Source organism: Anser anser (assembly GCF_964211835.1).
Source record: "Anser anser genome assembly, chromosome: 4".
In the NCBI taxonomy this organism is placed as follows: Eukaryota; Metazoa; Chordata; class Aves; order Anseriformes; family Anatidae; genus Anser; species Anser anser.
The window spans coordinates 63,085,346-63,102,362 of record NC_139724.1 but is presented as its reverse complement, the minus strand read 5'-3'; the positions used below and the strand labels follow the sequence as shown (position 1 = coordinate 63,102,362).

General features: G+C 39.1%; 2 protein-coding genes across 5 annotated transcripts in view; one reads left to right on the top strand and one right to left on the bottom strand.

The window, feature by feature from the left end:
- The window catches only part of FBXL5 (F-box and leucine rich repeat protein 5), a 35,695-nt gene extending 35,175 nt beyond the window's left edge, over positions 1-520 (bottom strand). For both annotated transcript variants that reach the window (XM_083834746.1, XM_083834745.1), the window contains exon 1: positions 293-520. In XM_083834746.1, the coding sequence (XP_083690872.1) occupies positions 293-376 (84 nt within the window). In that variant the 5' untranslated portion in view covers positions 377-520. The remainder of the gene's footprint in view (positions 1-292) is intronic.
- A 3,698-nt stretch (positions 521-4,218) lies between these two features.
- BST1 (bone marrow stromal cell antigen 1) overlaps positions 4,219-17,017 on the top strand; it is a 55,691-nt gene continuing 42,892 nt past the window's right edge. Inside the window, exons 1-8 of one of the 3 annotated variants that reach the window (XM_083834747.1) lie at positions 4,219-4,620; positions 8,370-8,499; positions 9,713-9,848; positions 10,288-10,370; positions 10,987-11,063; positions 13,791-13,883; positions 15,779-15,865; positions 16,332-16,391. In XM_083834747.1, coding sequence (XP_083690873.1) covers positions 4,454-4,620; positions 8,370-8,499; positions 9,713-9,848; positions 10,288-10,370; positions 10,987-11,063; positions 13,791-13,883; positions 15,779-15,865; positions 16,332-16,391 — 833 coding nt within the window. In that variant the 5' untranslated portion in view covers positions 4,219-4,453. The remainder of the gene's footprint in view (positions 4,621-8,369; positions 8,500-9,712; positions 9,849-10,287; positions 10,371-10,986; positions 11,064-13,790; positions 13,884-15,778; positions 15,866-16,331; positions 16,392-17,017) is intronic. The other 2 variants (XM_083834748.1, XM_083834749.1) reach the window with 2 other exon arrangements.

The window sequence follows — 17,017 nt, the reverse complement described above, 5'->3', positions numbered from 1 at the left end:
CTACAGGAACCCCCCAGCCTGCGCTACTGAGCACGAAGCGCATAAAAAGCGACAAATCCGGGGTAAAACTCTTTCCACCCCAAACCTCCACCAACACCCCCCGGCCCTCCCCGGGGCACCCGGAGCCGCCGAGGGCGCGCACGCCCCCCCCGTGACGGGGCGGGGAGGGGAGGGGAGGGGGGTCCCGGGGCCGGGGGCGCTGAGGGGAGGGGGCGCGCTGACAGCTGCGCACTCTCCAAAACCCCTCCGGGGAGCGGGGCAGAGGCCGGCCCCGCCCGCCCGCCGCCGTTACCTTGTCGCAGTAGAGCCCGACGAGCTGCTTCATCCGCCAGTGCGGCGCCGAGAAGACGTCCACCTCCTCGGGGAAGGGAGCCATGTTCTCCCCATAGAGCCCCGCCGGCACCGGCGGCGCTAACGGCGGCGGCGGCGACACCCCCCGCAACGCGCATGCGCGGGGAGGGGGGGGGGGAAGGCGGGAGCGGCCCGGTGCCACGTGACCGCCGCCACCGCCCCGCCGCCGCCGCCGCTGCTCGGGGTGGGCGGCGCGCGTGCGCAGTGGTGGTGGCGCGGTGGTGTGAGGCGGGGAGCACAGCCAGGCCCCAGAAGGGGGGGGGAACTGAGGAGGGGGTCCCAAGCACGGCTGTCCCTCACCCTCAGGGTGTCTGTGCTGGCGGCACTGCGCCTTCTAAACACTGTGTTAAGCTGGGGAGCAGTAGAAATTTCACTGTGTTGACATGCGATGAATAAAAATGCCCCCCCTCTCTTCCCCCCCAAAATGGAGTGGGTGACCATATGTCCGTATGTGAGGAAAGGGAGGAGTGTCTGCAAAGGAACCGGGGTTTGGGGGGTAGGTGGACGTGTCCCCCACCGGGCTGCTGTGGGGATCTTCTCCCAGCCCCTGGCAGCAGTGGTGGCGGCTCCCAGCCCTCCATGCTGTCCTTGCTTCTCCTTGCTTCGTGTCTGAGACAAAAGGAGCAGGAACGCCGCCCTTGGGTGCTCACCCACTCCTATCGAAACAAAAGAAGCAGGAATGCTCAGCAGAATTGAGATTACAAATTAATCTGGCAAAAGGCGTTCGTAACTGCCGAACGACCTGCCAGTACGTAACCAACGTCCCCAAATTGCATTTTCAACCGTACAGTGCATGCAGCACAACTTCCTGGCTGAAAACTCCTCCATGCAAAGTCAGTGGCGTATGTTTGATAGACTAAAAGCTGGCCAGGTTAAAAATCTAAGCAACTACTTGTAAACAAATTGAAATACTTTGAGCAAAGGCACACATACGTCTTAGCCCAGTACTCCTCACTGTACTAATGCTCGGGAATAAAATGTGAAATCCTTGGTAAAATTAATAGATAATGAGGAGAGATCACGTGTTGAGGATTATCTAGATCACACAGCACACATAATCCTTTTATCTCTTTATCTACGGAAATGATGCTTAAGCAATTGCAGCACTGGGTGTTTCCTTTTCCATTCATCCTTTCCGCTTCCAAGAACTTTTGAGCATGTTGACCTACTTAGTCATATTTGACAACGGTGCACAAATCTTGGAAGATTAAATTTGTGCAACTCTGGGGAAAAAAAAAATAGCAGTTACACAAGAGAAAGAAAGCAAGGCAAAACAGAGGTATTGTACAGCTGGCCAGCCAGCAGATGGTTGCATTTCCTTCTCGGCTAGTAAACACAACTCTGGTTTTGGAGGCAGTGCATGTGTTTCTTGCAAAGGGTGTCACAGCACACGAGGAAGCGGGGAGACTTGGGTTACTGCTGTAGGTAGAATTTATGAACCAAAGATGCAAACCCTCAAGAAACAGAGGCTGGTGAACTCTGTTGCTTAGAGGAGCTTGCAATATGGGCAGTTTCAAGGTCATATTTCAAAGCCTAAAACAGGAAATCACACAGAATTGGGGTTATTCTGCCAGGAGTTAATGCCTGAGTAATAGTAGGGGATTAACGCTCCCCCGTTTGCCTCCCTTCTGCTGGAAGCTACCACTCCCATGTGGCAGAAATAACAAGAGAGAACGTGTCTATTCCTCATCTTCCAGGGATTCAGAACATAAATATTTGCTGAATTTCATGGTAGTTTGAGTTAATATTTGGTTTGTGAACTAGACTATCTCCAAGGCAGATGTGCTGTAAATTTTGCTGACTCCGGTTCATGGGCAGACTTCTCTTCTAGGAGAGAGGGACAGAGAGCAGGGGACAGTGATCTGCATCCAGTGTGATCTGCCAGAGCGTGGGAGGCAAGATTAAAAATTTGTATTTTTCATGGACTACCTTAAGGGGAGACTTGGTCATTTTCTACAAGACTTTACATGGAGAGAAGATTTCTGAGGTTAGATTCTTCATTAACATAACAGAAAAAGACATCATGAGATCCAGTGACTGGAAGCTAAAGGTAAACAAGTTCAGGCCAGAGCTAAGGTATGACTCTTAAGGCTATCTAACTGTGGGAAAAATTTCCCTGGAGGTGTGTTAGATCAGCCATCACATGAAGTATTTAAATCAAAGCTAACAAATTAGAAATGGCTGTGCTGAGTCACATCAGAAGTCCATCTGGCTCGATGTTGTATTTCTCCAAGTGGCCAGTGAAGAAAGGAAGCTTGACAGGGATGAGGTGGGGATCCCAGCAATTACTGAACCCGCTTCCATTCCCTCCGGCACGTTATGACAGTTCATGTCCTTTTTGCAGAACACCACCGAGCAGCCCCTACATTTTCTTTGGGAAGTTGTTGAGCCCTAACCTGGTGTGTCCTTGCAGAAGAGCCATTCTAAAACTCTGTATCTATCTTTTCAAGTTAACCTGTGTGTTTCTAAACAGAAATTTTAGTCTTGATGAAAAATTAGTGAAAATTTCTACTTGTTTCTATGTAGAAGTTCCCATCAGTGATGCCTCTGGTATCTCTTCTGAAATTATTGGGCAAAACTTGTCTGCAGTGAAGTCAATGGTTAAAAAAAAAAAAAAAAAAAAAAAAAAAAAAAAACTTTCCTTGACTTCCATGGATGGTTGTTCTCTCTAATCCTGAATCCAAAACAGTAGACTTTAAACCATGTGACTAGCATGCCCCATCAGTATGGCCGTGTTTCAGAGAGGTTATGAAGGGAAATAGGGAGGAAAAGCACTGAAGCAGTAACCGGAGTAAAGTACAGCATTTGGTGTGTCTCCACCATACCAAGCCCAACATTGCACATCTATTTCTGGGCACGTCTTGCTTTCCTAAAGAACCTGCTGCAGAGAACAAGTGAACTTGTTATCTTTCTATCACATTTGCAGGAGAAATCCATCATCAGCAATTTACTCAACGATTAGAAAGATTTTGCCTTCAGCAATATGCGTTAAGTGAGAACTGGTGCATCAACATATAACTAGCATATATCTATAGCACTATATAAATAAATACAGAAATAATAAAGGTGTGTGTATTCACTGAGGCATGGAGACTGCTCAACAGAAAAAGAACGGGGATGTTTTTCAGAAACGTGAGTCTGTACAAAAAATACTCTCAAGTTAAAAAAAATTAATAATTGTTCTAAAGAGAGGGAAAAGTATTTGGCTGTATTTACAGCACTGTATACCACAGGATATTTACAATGAAAAGTGCTTTCATTTATACCACTTGATGTTCTAACACAGTACTTGTGCAAGAAGAAATGGGAGGCAGAATAAAAGTAAACGGAAGTTGAAGATATTTCTTCAGGGCACAGGAAGTGTCTTAATCCTTCCTGGCTGTCATATTTGTTCCTGCAAGACATTTTTGTTCACAAGGAAGCCTCGAAAACAACTATTATCACATTAAAAAAAATTGCTGTAAGTACCCTGGGCAGAAGGAGAAAAAGAGCTGACTAATGTTACCCATACGTGTGACACAAGTTAACATTGGAATTTGGGTTCTTACGAGATCAGCATCTATGTATTTCAATTTCTTTGTTCTTGATATGTATTTCAACATTTATTTTCCGCCTTTACGGAAATCCATGCAAAAAGTGTAGACCTTTCTTAGAAATAAATGAAATTGCAAGCACTTGTGGTGTTTTAGGAAGCTGAAGCATGGCAATAAAGCAAACCTAAGGCACTGTAAATACTTAATTTGTAAATACTAAATGTGATAAATGTATCCTGAATACTGAAATATAATTTAATTCTCCCCAGTTACCACCAGGTGGCAACATCATAACCTTAAAAGTTGTTTTTTTTCTGAAGTAGAGAACATTTAGATATAAGGAAGTGATGTATCCCGTTGCTACATTCATTGCAGGAAACAGTACGATTACATTCTCTGACAAGGTTCAGATTTCTGCCCAACTTTGTCATTTGTGTAGAGAACTACAGCCACGATTGAAGACATTAAATGTTAAGCCTCCTGGTTTCCATTGAACTTGTATCATTTAACTCTCCTTTTTATTTTTTTTTATTTATTTTTTTAAGAACTCGTGTTGTCAAGAATTCACGATGAAGAGCCTTTTTTTGTCTCTCTTACTAGTCTCTATTCTGTTTATGAACAGCTTTTCAGAAGTGGGAGGAAGGAAATGGAAAGGTGAAGGTACGACACAAAACTTGGAAAGCATTTTCATTGGAAGGTGTTATGACTATATCAGAATTGTGAATCCTACTGTTGGGTAAGTTTTTGCATGTTTCTGGATTAGTTTTTACGTTCTGTATGAAATAATCAGTAATCAAAAGTCTGATGTTTCATTCCTAGCCATGAAAGTATTGAAGCCAACATTCATGTAGCTTTCTAGAAACAAAAATTGAACTTTGATGGATGATGTAATAACAAGCAGTGTAAATAAGGCAAGATTTTTAATGCTTCAACTTCATGTTGCACATTTTTACCCTAGTAATACAGTGTTCTGTCAGGAGAGTGCTGCACAGAAACTGTGGGGATGTTACTTCTAAAGCACCAAATCTGGCAACACTCCTGGGAAGACCAGCTTCACTTTGCATGTGTTGTAGGTCAGGTCAAGTAAGAGGGAAAGGACCTCACTTTATAGCTATCCTGTGCTACTGAAAGAAACTAGTTTATCCACTTGAGAAATCAAGTAGAAATCAACTGGTGAAGTGTCATTATCTGTTCATCGTCTTGTCAATAGTCATAGTTTTCACCATCTTTGTCAACTGCACAGAACTGGAGGTAACACACTTTGCTAAAATGACCACTTTTTAATTCTTCTTTACATCATTTTGGCTTTGATAAAAAGGAAAAGTCTAAGGGCGGTGTCACTGAGGTCTGTCCTTTTTTCTGTCACCAGACTTTTTCCTGATAGTTTGAAGGTATTTGGAGAAGGGGGATGGCTGGGTTTCTGCAGTGTTGAATGGTAGTCTTATATAAAGTTAGATTATGTTGCATAATAATAGCAAATGCCACCACCTTCCCCCCACCTCCCATTTTCAGTTCCTCCTGCAGAACAGGAAGATGTAGGACTTGTCATGAGAACGGGTTTATGATCTTTAATGAAGGCAAAATGACGTTTCCTCCTAATAATCTTACCCTATCAGAACCATTTTGCTTGAATTTCTGCATGAAAGAATCCATCATCCTAATGCAAATAACAGAGTACTGAAAGTTCATCTAAACAACTCAAGCTTGGCAAATATATAAACACGTCAGAGTGGAAGGTGCCAGTAAACTTTAACTATATGTTTTACACACCTACAATATAATATAAACTACAAAAACTTAAGTCTGTTAACAGTTGTTTACGCATCTGAAGTCTTATCTTGCAGTATACTCTAGATAGGTAAAGTTCCCATTACAGTTAATAGATGTCGTTTCATTTTTATCAGAAGAAAGGCATAACTAATAATGCAGAATACTCTAAAATAAGCAACTTAAAGGATGGTTATTGTGGAAATGTTAACTTTATCATGAACTGTTTGGAGCTTTTAAAAATGTAACCACAGTAGTAAAGAAAGTATTTATATATGACAGTTTTGTGGTCTAATTTCTGTGACATTTTCATGGTATAATTGTAAAGTTGAGGAGTCTGAACACATTCATCAAAATTCTTACTCAGAACAGCATAAAGCAAGGCAGGACATTAGCACTGCTTTCCTGAATTAAGGTCCAGATTGGCTTTATAAAAAGAACAGCTGCACAATTAATTTCATGTTATGTGTTTTTACTCTCTTTCCCTTAGGTCTATAAGCAAATACTGTAATCTAAACAAAATTGAAATTTCATATAGCACCGGTGCAATCCAGATGTTCTAATTATTTATTATCCTTTCTGCTCACTGTATGTTTCTTAATTGCCCCCAGGCTAGCTTTTACAGAGGCATAGCCACCTGGATAGGTTTTGCTTCTGAATTTATAATCAAACAGAATAATTTAAAAAAAAAAAAAAAGGAAAAGAAAAAAACACTTTGCTGACAAAAAAAGGAGCTGGCAAAACACGTCTTTGCACTACAATAACATTAAAACATAAAAATGTTTATATAAACATAAGGAAAACCTTACATTAAAACAGAACATACTAAATTGCAAAAGAGGTATTTTACAAAAGTGAGGGATTTGAATGAAAATCATGTTTGAAGTTTTTTTAATAGGACTATGCTGTATTACACAAACACAACTGTTCCTATCATGCATTTCTTCCAAATTTTTAACAGGTAGTATATAAAGAAAGTTTTTTGGGGAAAATAACTGACTACTATGAAATAAATCTGATGCAACTTACTAGTGTCTATTAAAATTGGAAGGAATTGTCCTGAACTACAGTCCTTTCCCATTCGGTAGTTTAAGAAGTATTTTGCCAGCTAAGAAATAATCCTTTTGATTTACAAGCTGTTCAAACCTGAGATGAGATGACATGAAGAAAAAAATGCTAGTGAATTAGCCAGAAAATTACTGCTGGTTTCAACTGTCAACAAAGATTTCAGCTGAGGATAATTTACAAGTACTAACATGAAGAAGAGTTTGCTTACAGTAAACAGCTCTTTAGCAGAACAAGAAATAAATATATACAGTTGTCAGAAGCTAAAGTTTAAGAACTTGAAATTAGAAATCGGGTGCAAGTCTTGTTATCAAGACTATTTAAATATTGGAACCGCTGATCAAGGGTCATATTGCATCACTGAATATTTTCAGATCAAGATCCCATATTTGCTTAAGAAAAGTTGTTTTTTAAACAGGTGTTGGAAAGCTGTTTTTTAACTAGGTGTCAGAAGCATAAGCAGAGATTACTGTGAGAAGTTCAGCAGTTTCTTTCCTGCATGGGAGCTGTTTAGCTCATCATTAGGGGTCCTCTAGATTTAAATAACCTGGGACATGCAGCATCGCAAAACAGCTGCTTAAAGAATCTCGTGAGGAGAAGTGCCAGCAGAAACCCTGCTGTGTATGGATGACATTCAATGCACAAAATGCTAATTGCAAGGTTTAGTTTACTTATAGGGACTACTATAACCTGTTCAAGCTACAGCTTTGTAATTACAACCACTCACACAAGGAATGCTTTATGCAAATAAAATACATTATTCTGTTCTGCAGAGTGTTCCCAGCATAGACATTGTCACAGTGTAAGTGGGGAAGGCACTGTGGGAAAGTGATGAAAGTAGCACTTTACTTTTTAATTCTTCCAGGCAGGCTCAGAGCTTTCGCAGATGAGCCCTTGCAAATCCAGAGATTTAGGACACTTCCATCCCTCGGTGACCAGTCCTGCCCTTCTGCGGTTGACTGTCCCCAAGGCAGAAGTGGCAGAAGAGAACTGAGTGCACAGCCTAGCATCTCATTTCAGACCGCCTCTCAATGAGCAGTTTAAATGTTGAATCCTAACACTATTCTTGCAGCTACTACACAGTGACAGGACTTGTCCCATACAGCCACTGTACTCATTCAGCAAGTTACAGCTCCATAATCCAAGGGCCTGCTTACACTGAAGGCATTTCTTCATCAAAACCATTATTCTGCCATCAAAACTTATTGGTATCTCCTCCTGCCTTGAATCTGACATTTTAAGAGTAAATTTACATTCCAATAGCTTTGCATGTTCAGCTGTGTTTTAACTGAAATGGCTTTTCAAATCCCCAAAATTTCTAAGAACGCTGCATTTCTACTGTGCTGTATATCACACCTCACTATGAATACCTTATAAGAGTTTTTATGAATTGCATATAATTCTGATCCCACACTGTAAATCGTAGTATTTTCATTGCATTTCATTTCCTCCTAATCTCTTTGTACAGGTGCTGCTGTAAGAAATAGGGAAAAGAAAAGAGATATAGGCTCTTTCTGAGCTGTGAATTTTCTATCTTAGCCTTGTGAGGGTTTTCATTTGGGGACTGAAAGAGATTGGCAACAAATGACTTTCTTGCTCTGCTTTGAAAAAAAAAAAAAAGGTTCTGCTATTTGTTTGTTTCAATGATTGCAGTGAGAAGAATTGCTCAGAGTTATGGGAAGCTTTCAGAAAAGCTTTTATTAACAAGGATCCTTGCAACATTCTACCTAAGGACTATGAATTATTTATCAAACTGGCATTTCACACAATTCCAGCTAACAAGGTAATGGTTATTAACATTAAGTTAAGAGTTCTGTGACATCCAGCGGGTCTTCCATCACACAGTAGCTCAAAATGGACCACGAGTCATTCTGTGGCTGAATGAGGATTCATCATTTTGGCTCATCTATAGTTTGCAAACTAAGCTCAAGCTGGATGGCACTTTTCGATGTGTTTCTCTTAGTTTATTTTATGCAGTAGCTTATGCAGTAATCTTTGTAACCCTCTGTACTATACAACTCCCTGCCTTTGTGCAGGAGACCCTGCTCCTGTGTCAGTGCTGTCCCCAAGGTTTCTGGATGTTTTTCGTCTCTTCCTTCTCCTGTACCAGCAGCTCTACATTGGTGCACATGGCTTCTGTATGCATGTTACCATTTCTTCATCCTCACTCCTTTTGCAGTGGATTGCATACAAACTTGGGATTTGTGTGCCTTACTTCCTTCTCATGCTACAAAGGTCCCTGTTTTTCCTGCCGTGCCAGGAGCTCTGTTGCAGTCCCTGAACTTGCACAGCGACTTTTCCTCAAGCTAGGTGCTCTGCTGGCTGCTTCCTTCTCCTCCCACTCCTCCCGCACCAGGTCTCAGGGCACTGAATGTTAAACTTTGACATGTTGAACGTATTAAAACTAGCATAACCAGAACTGAGATACGGTGCCATCATATCCCATCAAAATGTGTGCTTTAGCCTTCTCCAAAAGATTGTATTGCAAGGCAGTTTTTCTGCTCACACAATTATTCCTTATCTCTGAGTGATACAAGCTAAACTAACAAACCCTCCTGTCAACATAACTTCAACCATGAGCTCATTTTGCAAACACAACAGCTAGACATTGATTTTTTTCACATCATAATTTAGCATAGTAGTATGAGATAATTCTCTAAGATATACCTGGATTATGAATGTTTCCTCCTTTTCTTCATTTTCCTAAATGTCTGCCAAGGAAGGCAAAGCTAAGCCTAATTATATTTAATATGGGTCTATTTCCAATCTCAGCATGGTGAGAATGTCCCTCAAGCCTCTAATGATCAGAACTTACACCACCGTAAAAACAAACTTCATTCCTTTAAAGAGAGAGCTAACATTTATAACTATTAGCTTGATTTTGAAAGAAATACTAAAATGTGTTTTAAAGTGTTTTCAGCACCCCGTAATCTCATTGTTTCCAAACCCAAGTGATGGTTCCTTTCTTCTGTATTTTGTTTTTCTTTGTTATTTAGTCTCTCTTCTGGGAAAATAATCAGCTGCTAGTCAAGAGCTTTACCAGCGGAGCTCGTCGCTACATGTCTCTGAGTGATACTCTCTTTGGCTTCGTTGTAGATTTTCTAATCTGGTGTGGGCAGACCAACAGTGCTGGTAAGACAATTAATATTATATTAAACGTCTTTCCATATAACCATAATGGAGACTGAGTGCTGTGTTTTGGAGGAGGTAATTTTACCCCATGACAAATCAGGGTAGCTTCACTGTCTCATTCTCGCCTATTTGGTGTGAATATTTAACACAGAGAAATCTAAGCAGTGCTGCACAGGAGATAAACCTTGGTCCTTTGGTGGAGCTCATTGCATCCTAGGTATGGAGTTAGTCACTTTAACCAAATTATTGAGTCATAGTTTGTGTAAAATGCAAAGGATGGAAAATGCTAGAAAAAATACTGTTGGCAGCTTCCTGTGTTATGTCAGGCCATCGTGTATGTTCAGTGAGTAATGCAGGACTATTAGTAATTGCTTTCTAAGGTCACTTTTTATGGTCATTATCATCTCTTTAACAGTACATATCACGTGTCTTCCCACAGGACTGGACTATGAATCTTGCCCTACCATGGAAGAATGTGAAAACAATGCAGTGGATTCTTTCTGGAGGATGGCTTCAATCACTGTAAATAGTGCATTAATGCTCACTTTGTGCATTAGTGAGCATGTCCTGGGAAGTTCAAGAAAACAGTGCTGGATCAAAAAAGATTTAAAGTTATAGTAGGGCTAGATTATTTCCTCTGGTGCAAATAAGCTTTTCTAGGCTGAGTATAATTTAGCAAGAGGAACTGACTCTTTCATCTTATCTAGCTAATGTGTTCACATTCAGCGTTAGCTGTCTTAATGTATATTAAGCATACACTAAGCACAATAAGCATGCTAAATGTCTACGGAATACAGGTCTGAGGTGACATTTGACAGCTTTGAAGGAAACCCTTTATTCATAGATCAAGCCCAACAAGGAGTGTCAAAATTCATTATTCTTATACTAAAGAAGCTGTTTATAGGTTTAAAAAAAAACAGTTTGAGAAGATACATTGAATTAATGCATTGGCTGCTTAGTTCCTGTCTTCTCTACTGAAGTGAGCAGGCTAGGGTGCTAGTTTGATATTATTTTCACAATTCTGATAATCTCTGTGGTAAAATTCTCTCCTTAGTCATCATTTGCTTGCAAGACAATACCAAGACATATAACAAATCAGTAAGATGAGTTCTGAAAAAAAAATTGTTATGTATTGCAGTATGCACAGCACAGCTCTGGGGTGATACATGTCTTGTTGAATGGTTCTGCAGAAGGAGGAGCTTATCCAGTCAAAGGGTAAGAAAACTGTGTGAACCCAAAATAATGTGTTCAAGGTCTGATGCATGCAAAAAAAAAGGTCAACCAGTTGTCTGAGTCTTCTGCTGCAACAAGGATTGGAAGTTTAGTAAGTTCTGGGGCCAACTGTTAATTGTCCCCAGCTGTAGGAATCAACATGAAATGGATGAAAGCAATCCTCTTGCATTTTACAAGCTGCTATGGCAAGTAGGATAAATTCTCTTTGAAAGCCACATTCAAGGCAGACAACCTACTGCAGCAAAATTATAGCCTCTGCATGTCTTCAGAAAAATGAGCATTACAAAATTTTTATTCAGGGACATCTGAGAGGAGAGGACATTGTTATAGGTAGTATAGCCATTGTCAGGGCTAGGAGCAAACTTGGTAATTTCTATAGGGAAAGTGCTTGGTCCTGCTATTTCTCCATGACTGAGAGAGAAGGTAGTTTGAGATTCCTTATGATTGAAGAAAGAAAAAATAAGAAGGATAATGGAAAGCATTAACTCCCTCTTCTTATTCCCTGCTTATATTAAGAATTGATGTATATTGTGTGATTTACAAGTTTATCACTATGCAGAAGTTCATCCAAGCTTGTATTTAATATTTATTGTAAAAATAAGTCCATAAGATCTTTTACTGAGTACGTGGCTGTAACAGCTGCCTGTCTTTGATGAAACATACATCTTTCCTTACCACAGTAGCCAGCCTGTCCAAGGCTGATAAAAAAACTGTCTTAAAGAAAGCACAGAACATATCCTGCTCCTGTTTACTCAGTGAATCATAGACTCATTAAGGTTGGAAGAGACCTTCAAGATCATCTGGTCCAACCATCCCCCTGCCACCAATGTCACCCACTAAACCATGTCCCTGTGCACCAGGTCCAACCTTTCCTTGAACACCCCCAGGGACAGTGACTCCACCACTTCCCTGAAGACTGATAATCATTGCAAAGTTAATTGTATTTCTAGATAGGAGAGAAACAAGAAGTTCCTAAAAGCTACCAACCGTTCCAGAACACCTACTATGTACTTATCCCGTACCCCCAAAGGATCTATCTCTGGACACAGCTTTCAGCTAATCGAGAAGACTTGTATGGTTTCCTTGGGTTGGTCAAGTGGTCAGCTGTAACTGAATCTTCTGCAGATGATACTAGTTGGCAGCGGGCCAATGCCCAGATTCCATTATAGGTGCTGTCTTTATTTCAGAAATCTCTTACACGTGAATTAATTCTTCCCATCAGTTCCCTGAGTTAGCTGTCTGATGGTATTCTGACCAGTGAAATCTCCACCACTGAAGCAAAGCCTGCCAAGAAAAAAAATAACAAGCATAGCCAGTTACTCCATCTGTTTTCTTTGCTATGTATTATCCGGCCCATTTATGACTGAATTTCTTTAAGAGATGTTTTCTGAAAGAGGCTTCAAGTTGAATAATTAATAGCAAGCAGGTGGTAATTTGAAAAAAAATCTGCCTGTCTTGCTAAATATCACTCTGGGCTATTTTCAGTTATTTCAAAGGCACTTCCAAAGTTCATGCTGCATTAGTTTGTACACTTAAATCATTTTAGGTCACCATTAAGTCACCTGTAACCATTTTAAATTAAGATGTGTTTCTCACTTCATTAGATGCATTTTTTGCTGTCAATCACATATGCATGAACGAGCAAAATAGTTAAAAAAAGTTGGGGGAGGGGAGGGTATATTTTCCCTATGTATTTTAGACAGGCTTGAACACCTTGGATGGGCAAATCTCCTGTTGCTGCTACTGACCTCTGGTTAACCAAAGCCATACATAGGTGTGACCAGAGATGGCAACTGTTGGTAACCACCTTCCACTTCTCTGAAAGTTTAAATTAACATGCTAAAATGGTAGGCAAATTAGAGCACACACCTAGGCTCAGCCTTGCACCAACCATGCAGTGAAAACACAGCCCTTACAAGCTCCGTGAGGGGAAAGAAAAAGAACAATGAAAGGGTCAGAAAACATTATAGTACGTCTTTGCTGGAAGGGTTAGAAATCCATGGCTTTAAAATACCTGCATCTCACGAGAAAATCAGTTACAGACATTAAAATAATCCATTGGACTTGGCACCTCCCATTTGATGTCAGAAGATTTAGTTGCCATTATATTATCCTGTTTTAATTGTTATACAACTACTTAACAAAGTAAATTTACACAAGGCAATAAAGTGGAAGATTCTTCCTGCCAGGGACAGACAATAGAAGTTTCTCCCTTACAGTGTTATGTATTCCTAGACCAAATACCTAGTTATTTTTTTCTGTGATTTCATATCTAAAAATGTATTTGTCTCGTGGCTGTTGTTATATTTTATTTAAAACAGAATTGTATTGTCTCTAAGAATATTAACTATAAGAATGATCTTTCCTGACTAAATAACAAATGCTTTTTTTTTGGTTTTGCACTTTAAAGTTCAGCTCACTCAGATTCACCTTTAAGTTACAACTTTAATCAGCTGAGACCCTCTGAGAATAAGAATATAGAAAACAAAACTTCTGATTAAGTGTTTCACTTTGTGGACATTCAGAATGTGAATCAGATTTGTTCAACTCTGTGTTGAGTCTGATTGTAATCAGAAGATATAAATGTAAAATCAAGGAAGCTCGTATCCTACAGCAGGATCAGGGGCTTGACTGCAAAAGAGATTTGACGGCAAAGGGATTTTTTTTCCCGTTCCGTATAGTTCTAATAATTTGGGTTTTTTTAATCAGATTTTTTGCAGATTATGAAATACCTAATCTCCAGAAAGATAAGATCTCAAAAATTGTCATCTGGGTTGTGGATGATATTCAAGGACCAGATAGGTAAGTTGTATCGTCTAAAAACAATTCATTTCTCCTTTTTCAACCAGTTTAAAATTTTACCCTAGTTTTCTCTTTTATTACAATTGCATAGCAATTAAACTAAAAATATTTTAGATGCTCTCACTAACAGAGAATGCACAATCCGACATTCCCAAAGACTGTATAAATAGGAGAATTAGAGAAAATAAAAATAAATCGTAGTATTAGTTCTGGAGTCCACTCAGTTAGTTTGAGATATGTATGTGTGGATCTCAAACCTTAAGTGATGATATAGCACATGCAGTTTTGCTATGAAAAGAGTGAAACTGAGTTTGAAATTAAGTGCCGATGTGAAATATTTCTTTTGCCTTGCCAAATACATTCTTTTCATTTTCACCTATCTTAACTGTTCTGGAAGTTAGTAGAAGCACGGAAATACCACAACAGGGCTCGTCTTGTCTCAATACTTAAAATCAAGGCTTTAACAGGTCTCATTCTGCTGTTAATTTTATTTTAAAAAATACACCAAAGAAGAAAAAAAGAAGTCCAAGCAGAATAGTCTGTTGGTAAATAGCCAAGACCAAGAGAAGATTTTCAAAAGAAACATGGTGGAAAATGGACTCTGAAGTTAACAAAATAAAGTCATCAGGGCAGAAATTAGGCTTGTTTTGGGACTGATTAATGGTAAAAATAAAGTTCTCTATTTATTATAACTTTTGCAAGGGTCCCTAAGAATATATAGGGAAAGTTCTTGGTCCTGCTGTTTCTCCATGAGTGAGAGAGGAGGTCATCCTTCACAGATGAATTGGGGTTAGAGTAGAGGAAGTAAGTTTTACTCCAATCTGTACAGTCCCTGCAATTTAATATAACATATGGTGACTCTTCGTTGCTCTTAAAGCTGGTCCTGGCTGAAAAGAACCAGAAAAACAGCCTCAGATGTCACCTTATCCACCACTAAGTCCCTGGTGTCACCTGGATGTACCAGCAGCCTGGTGTGACGCTGCTCTTCTTGCATCTCACAACTTTTAGTTGCATGCATTCATTTTGTGTCGTTTCCCTTTCACTGTTCTCTTTCCTGTCTCCTTTTGCTTCTCTCTCATTACGTTTTGGCATGGCCAATCCAGATCACGTATGTTACTGTAGTGCTATGGAATCTATGTTTGTGCTTGTCTGGATGCATGGGCATATTTGTGTATCTTATTAATTGCTTTTCACAGTGATTTTGTTGATCCACATACGATTTCTTTAGTAATGGGTATTTACTGACCAATGGGTAAGTGAGAGACCTTAATACTTGACATTGGTTCACGTTTTAGAGGTCTCAGTAGGTTCTGTACTATGCCAAGCTTCCTTTGCTAATCAGACCAATTAAAAAAAAAAAAATGGTGCTAGATATAGAAGCAGCATTTAGGATTATTTTTGTTTGTGTTTTTTTTTTTCTGTCTCCTGTTTTAGTATTGTTTTGTGTAAGAAAGAGGACAAGCTTCTAACAACAAAAATAATTCAAATTTGTTATAACCAGCTTATTCTGTAAAGACAGCATCCACTCCATCACCAACTAAACACCTGCCAAAGAATATTAAAAATTAAAGTCTTTTTTATTATTTTTCTAAATTATATATCTTTTCTTGTTTCTGTAGTGAAATCTCAGAAACATGGGAGTATTGGTTAACGGAATCTGCAAATGCTATAGAAGCTGATAACAAGCTCCAGTCTCTGTAAACTGAATATAAAATGTTAAACAACTATAAGCAAATGAAGCATTATAAATAGGAATGTGCATCAGTTTTCTGTGTGTGTTAAGGAGTATAGAAGAGACAAAGTAATGGGGATTTACATTACTAATTCCATCAAGTCCAATGAAAGGAAATTACATGATGAGAGGCATGCAATAATATTACAATCTTTTCTCACAGAGATTCCTGTGGAAAAAATACTGTAACGATATTAGAAGACCGACTGAAAACCCTTGGTTATGATGTCACCTGCACTGACAATTACAAGTAAGTGAAAATCCTTCATAAATAAAATGTATCTGCAGAAGCAACTGATCTATTTTAAATTATTGCTGAGCTTCAAATGTCTAAGTACTAGACTTAAGTACAAATGTCTAAGTACTACAGACTTAACATTTTCCAGCAACGAATTAAGCAAAACACTGCATCTTGTTGTACAGTTGTGCAATTAAGGGGAACGTTATACTTATCCAATGTTAGACACAGAAGATGGCCTCGTGTACCTATTCATAGTAAAATGTACATTTGAACTGAAAATTTAAGCAATAGTTGAAAAAGTGTTGAATGCCTGCAGAATTACTAATTAACACTAGTGTTCACAGCTTTAGTTATTCACAGGGTATCATTGAAGGGAAGCTTTAGACAAGGTAATATTTTTGAGTTTGTTTCATTTCTTCATTTGTTTTCTTTAGTGTTCTGTCTGAAAGATGCAAATAAAACAATCTCTTCACAGGCCTGTAGTGTTCTTACTCTGCGTGGATTATCCTGATGACTCTAACTGTATTCTGTCATCGTAAGTAAAAGAAGTTCAGTACATCACCAGTGTCATTACAGCCAAGTGAATAATGCAGAAGTCGACAATTAACAGATTCCATCTCAACCATCTATATAGCATCCATAAGCAATATGCATTATTCTTAAGTTTATTGCTTACTCTGTGTTAAGTAAACAATTTCTATCTACAGATTGTGTACAAAACACAGTGAGTCACTGCTGTTGCAAATTAGGTGTTAATCATTTCTCTTTGATCACACAATCACACTGCGTATCACTAATGGTATGAATGAAGTTTGTAAATATCAGTGTTCTACTGCAAAATCTACTCAAAATTTTGAATTATTTTCATAAATATTCATCCAAAAATAATGAAATTGTATGTCAAATGACAATAGAACTAAAGAACACTTCTCCAACTACTGGAGCTTCTGGTTCCAAATTTTGAGAAAGTTTTTTTAATCTTCCATTTTGCATGCAAGCTCAATTTCTACGTTTTAATACATTTACTTTGGTCCAGTAGGTTATCTGCAGAAAATGCAGATTAAATCCAAGATAAGCCTTTTTTAATTAGCAAGCATCACTCCCCCACTAGGTTTTCATTGTTTCCCTTCCTATAAATATATATATTTTTTTATTGTGTAA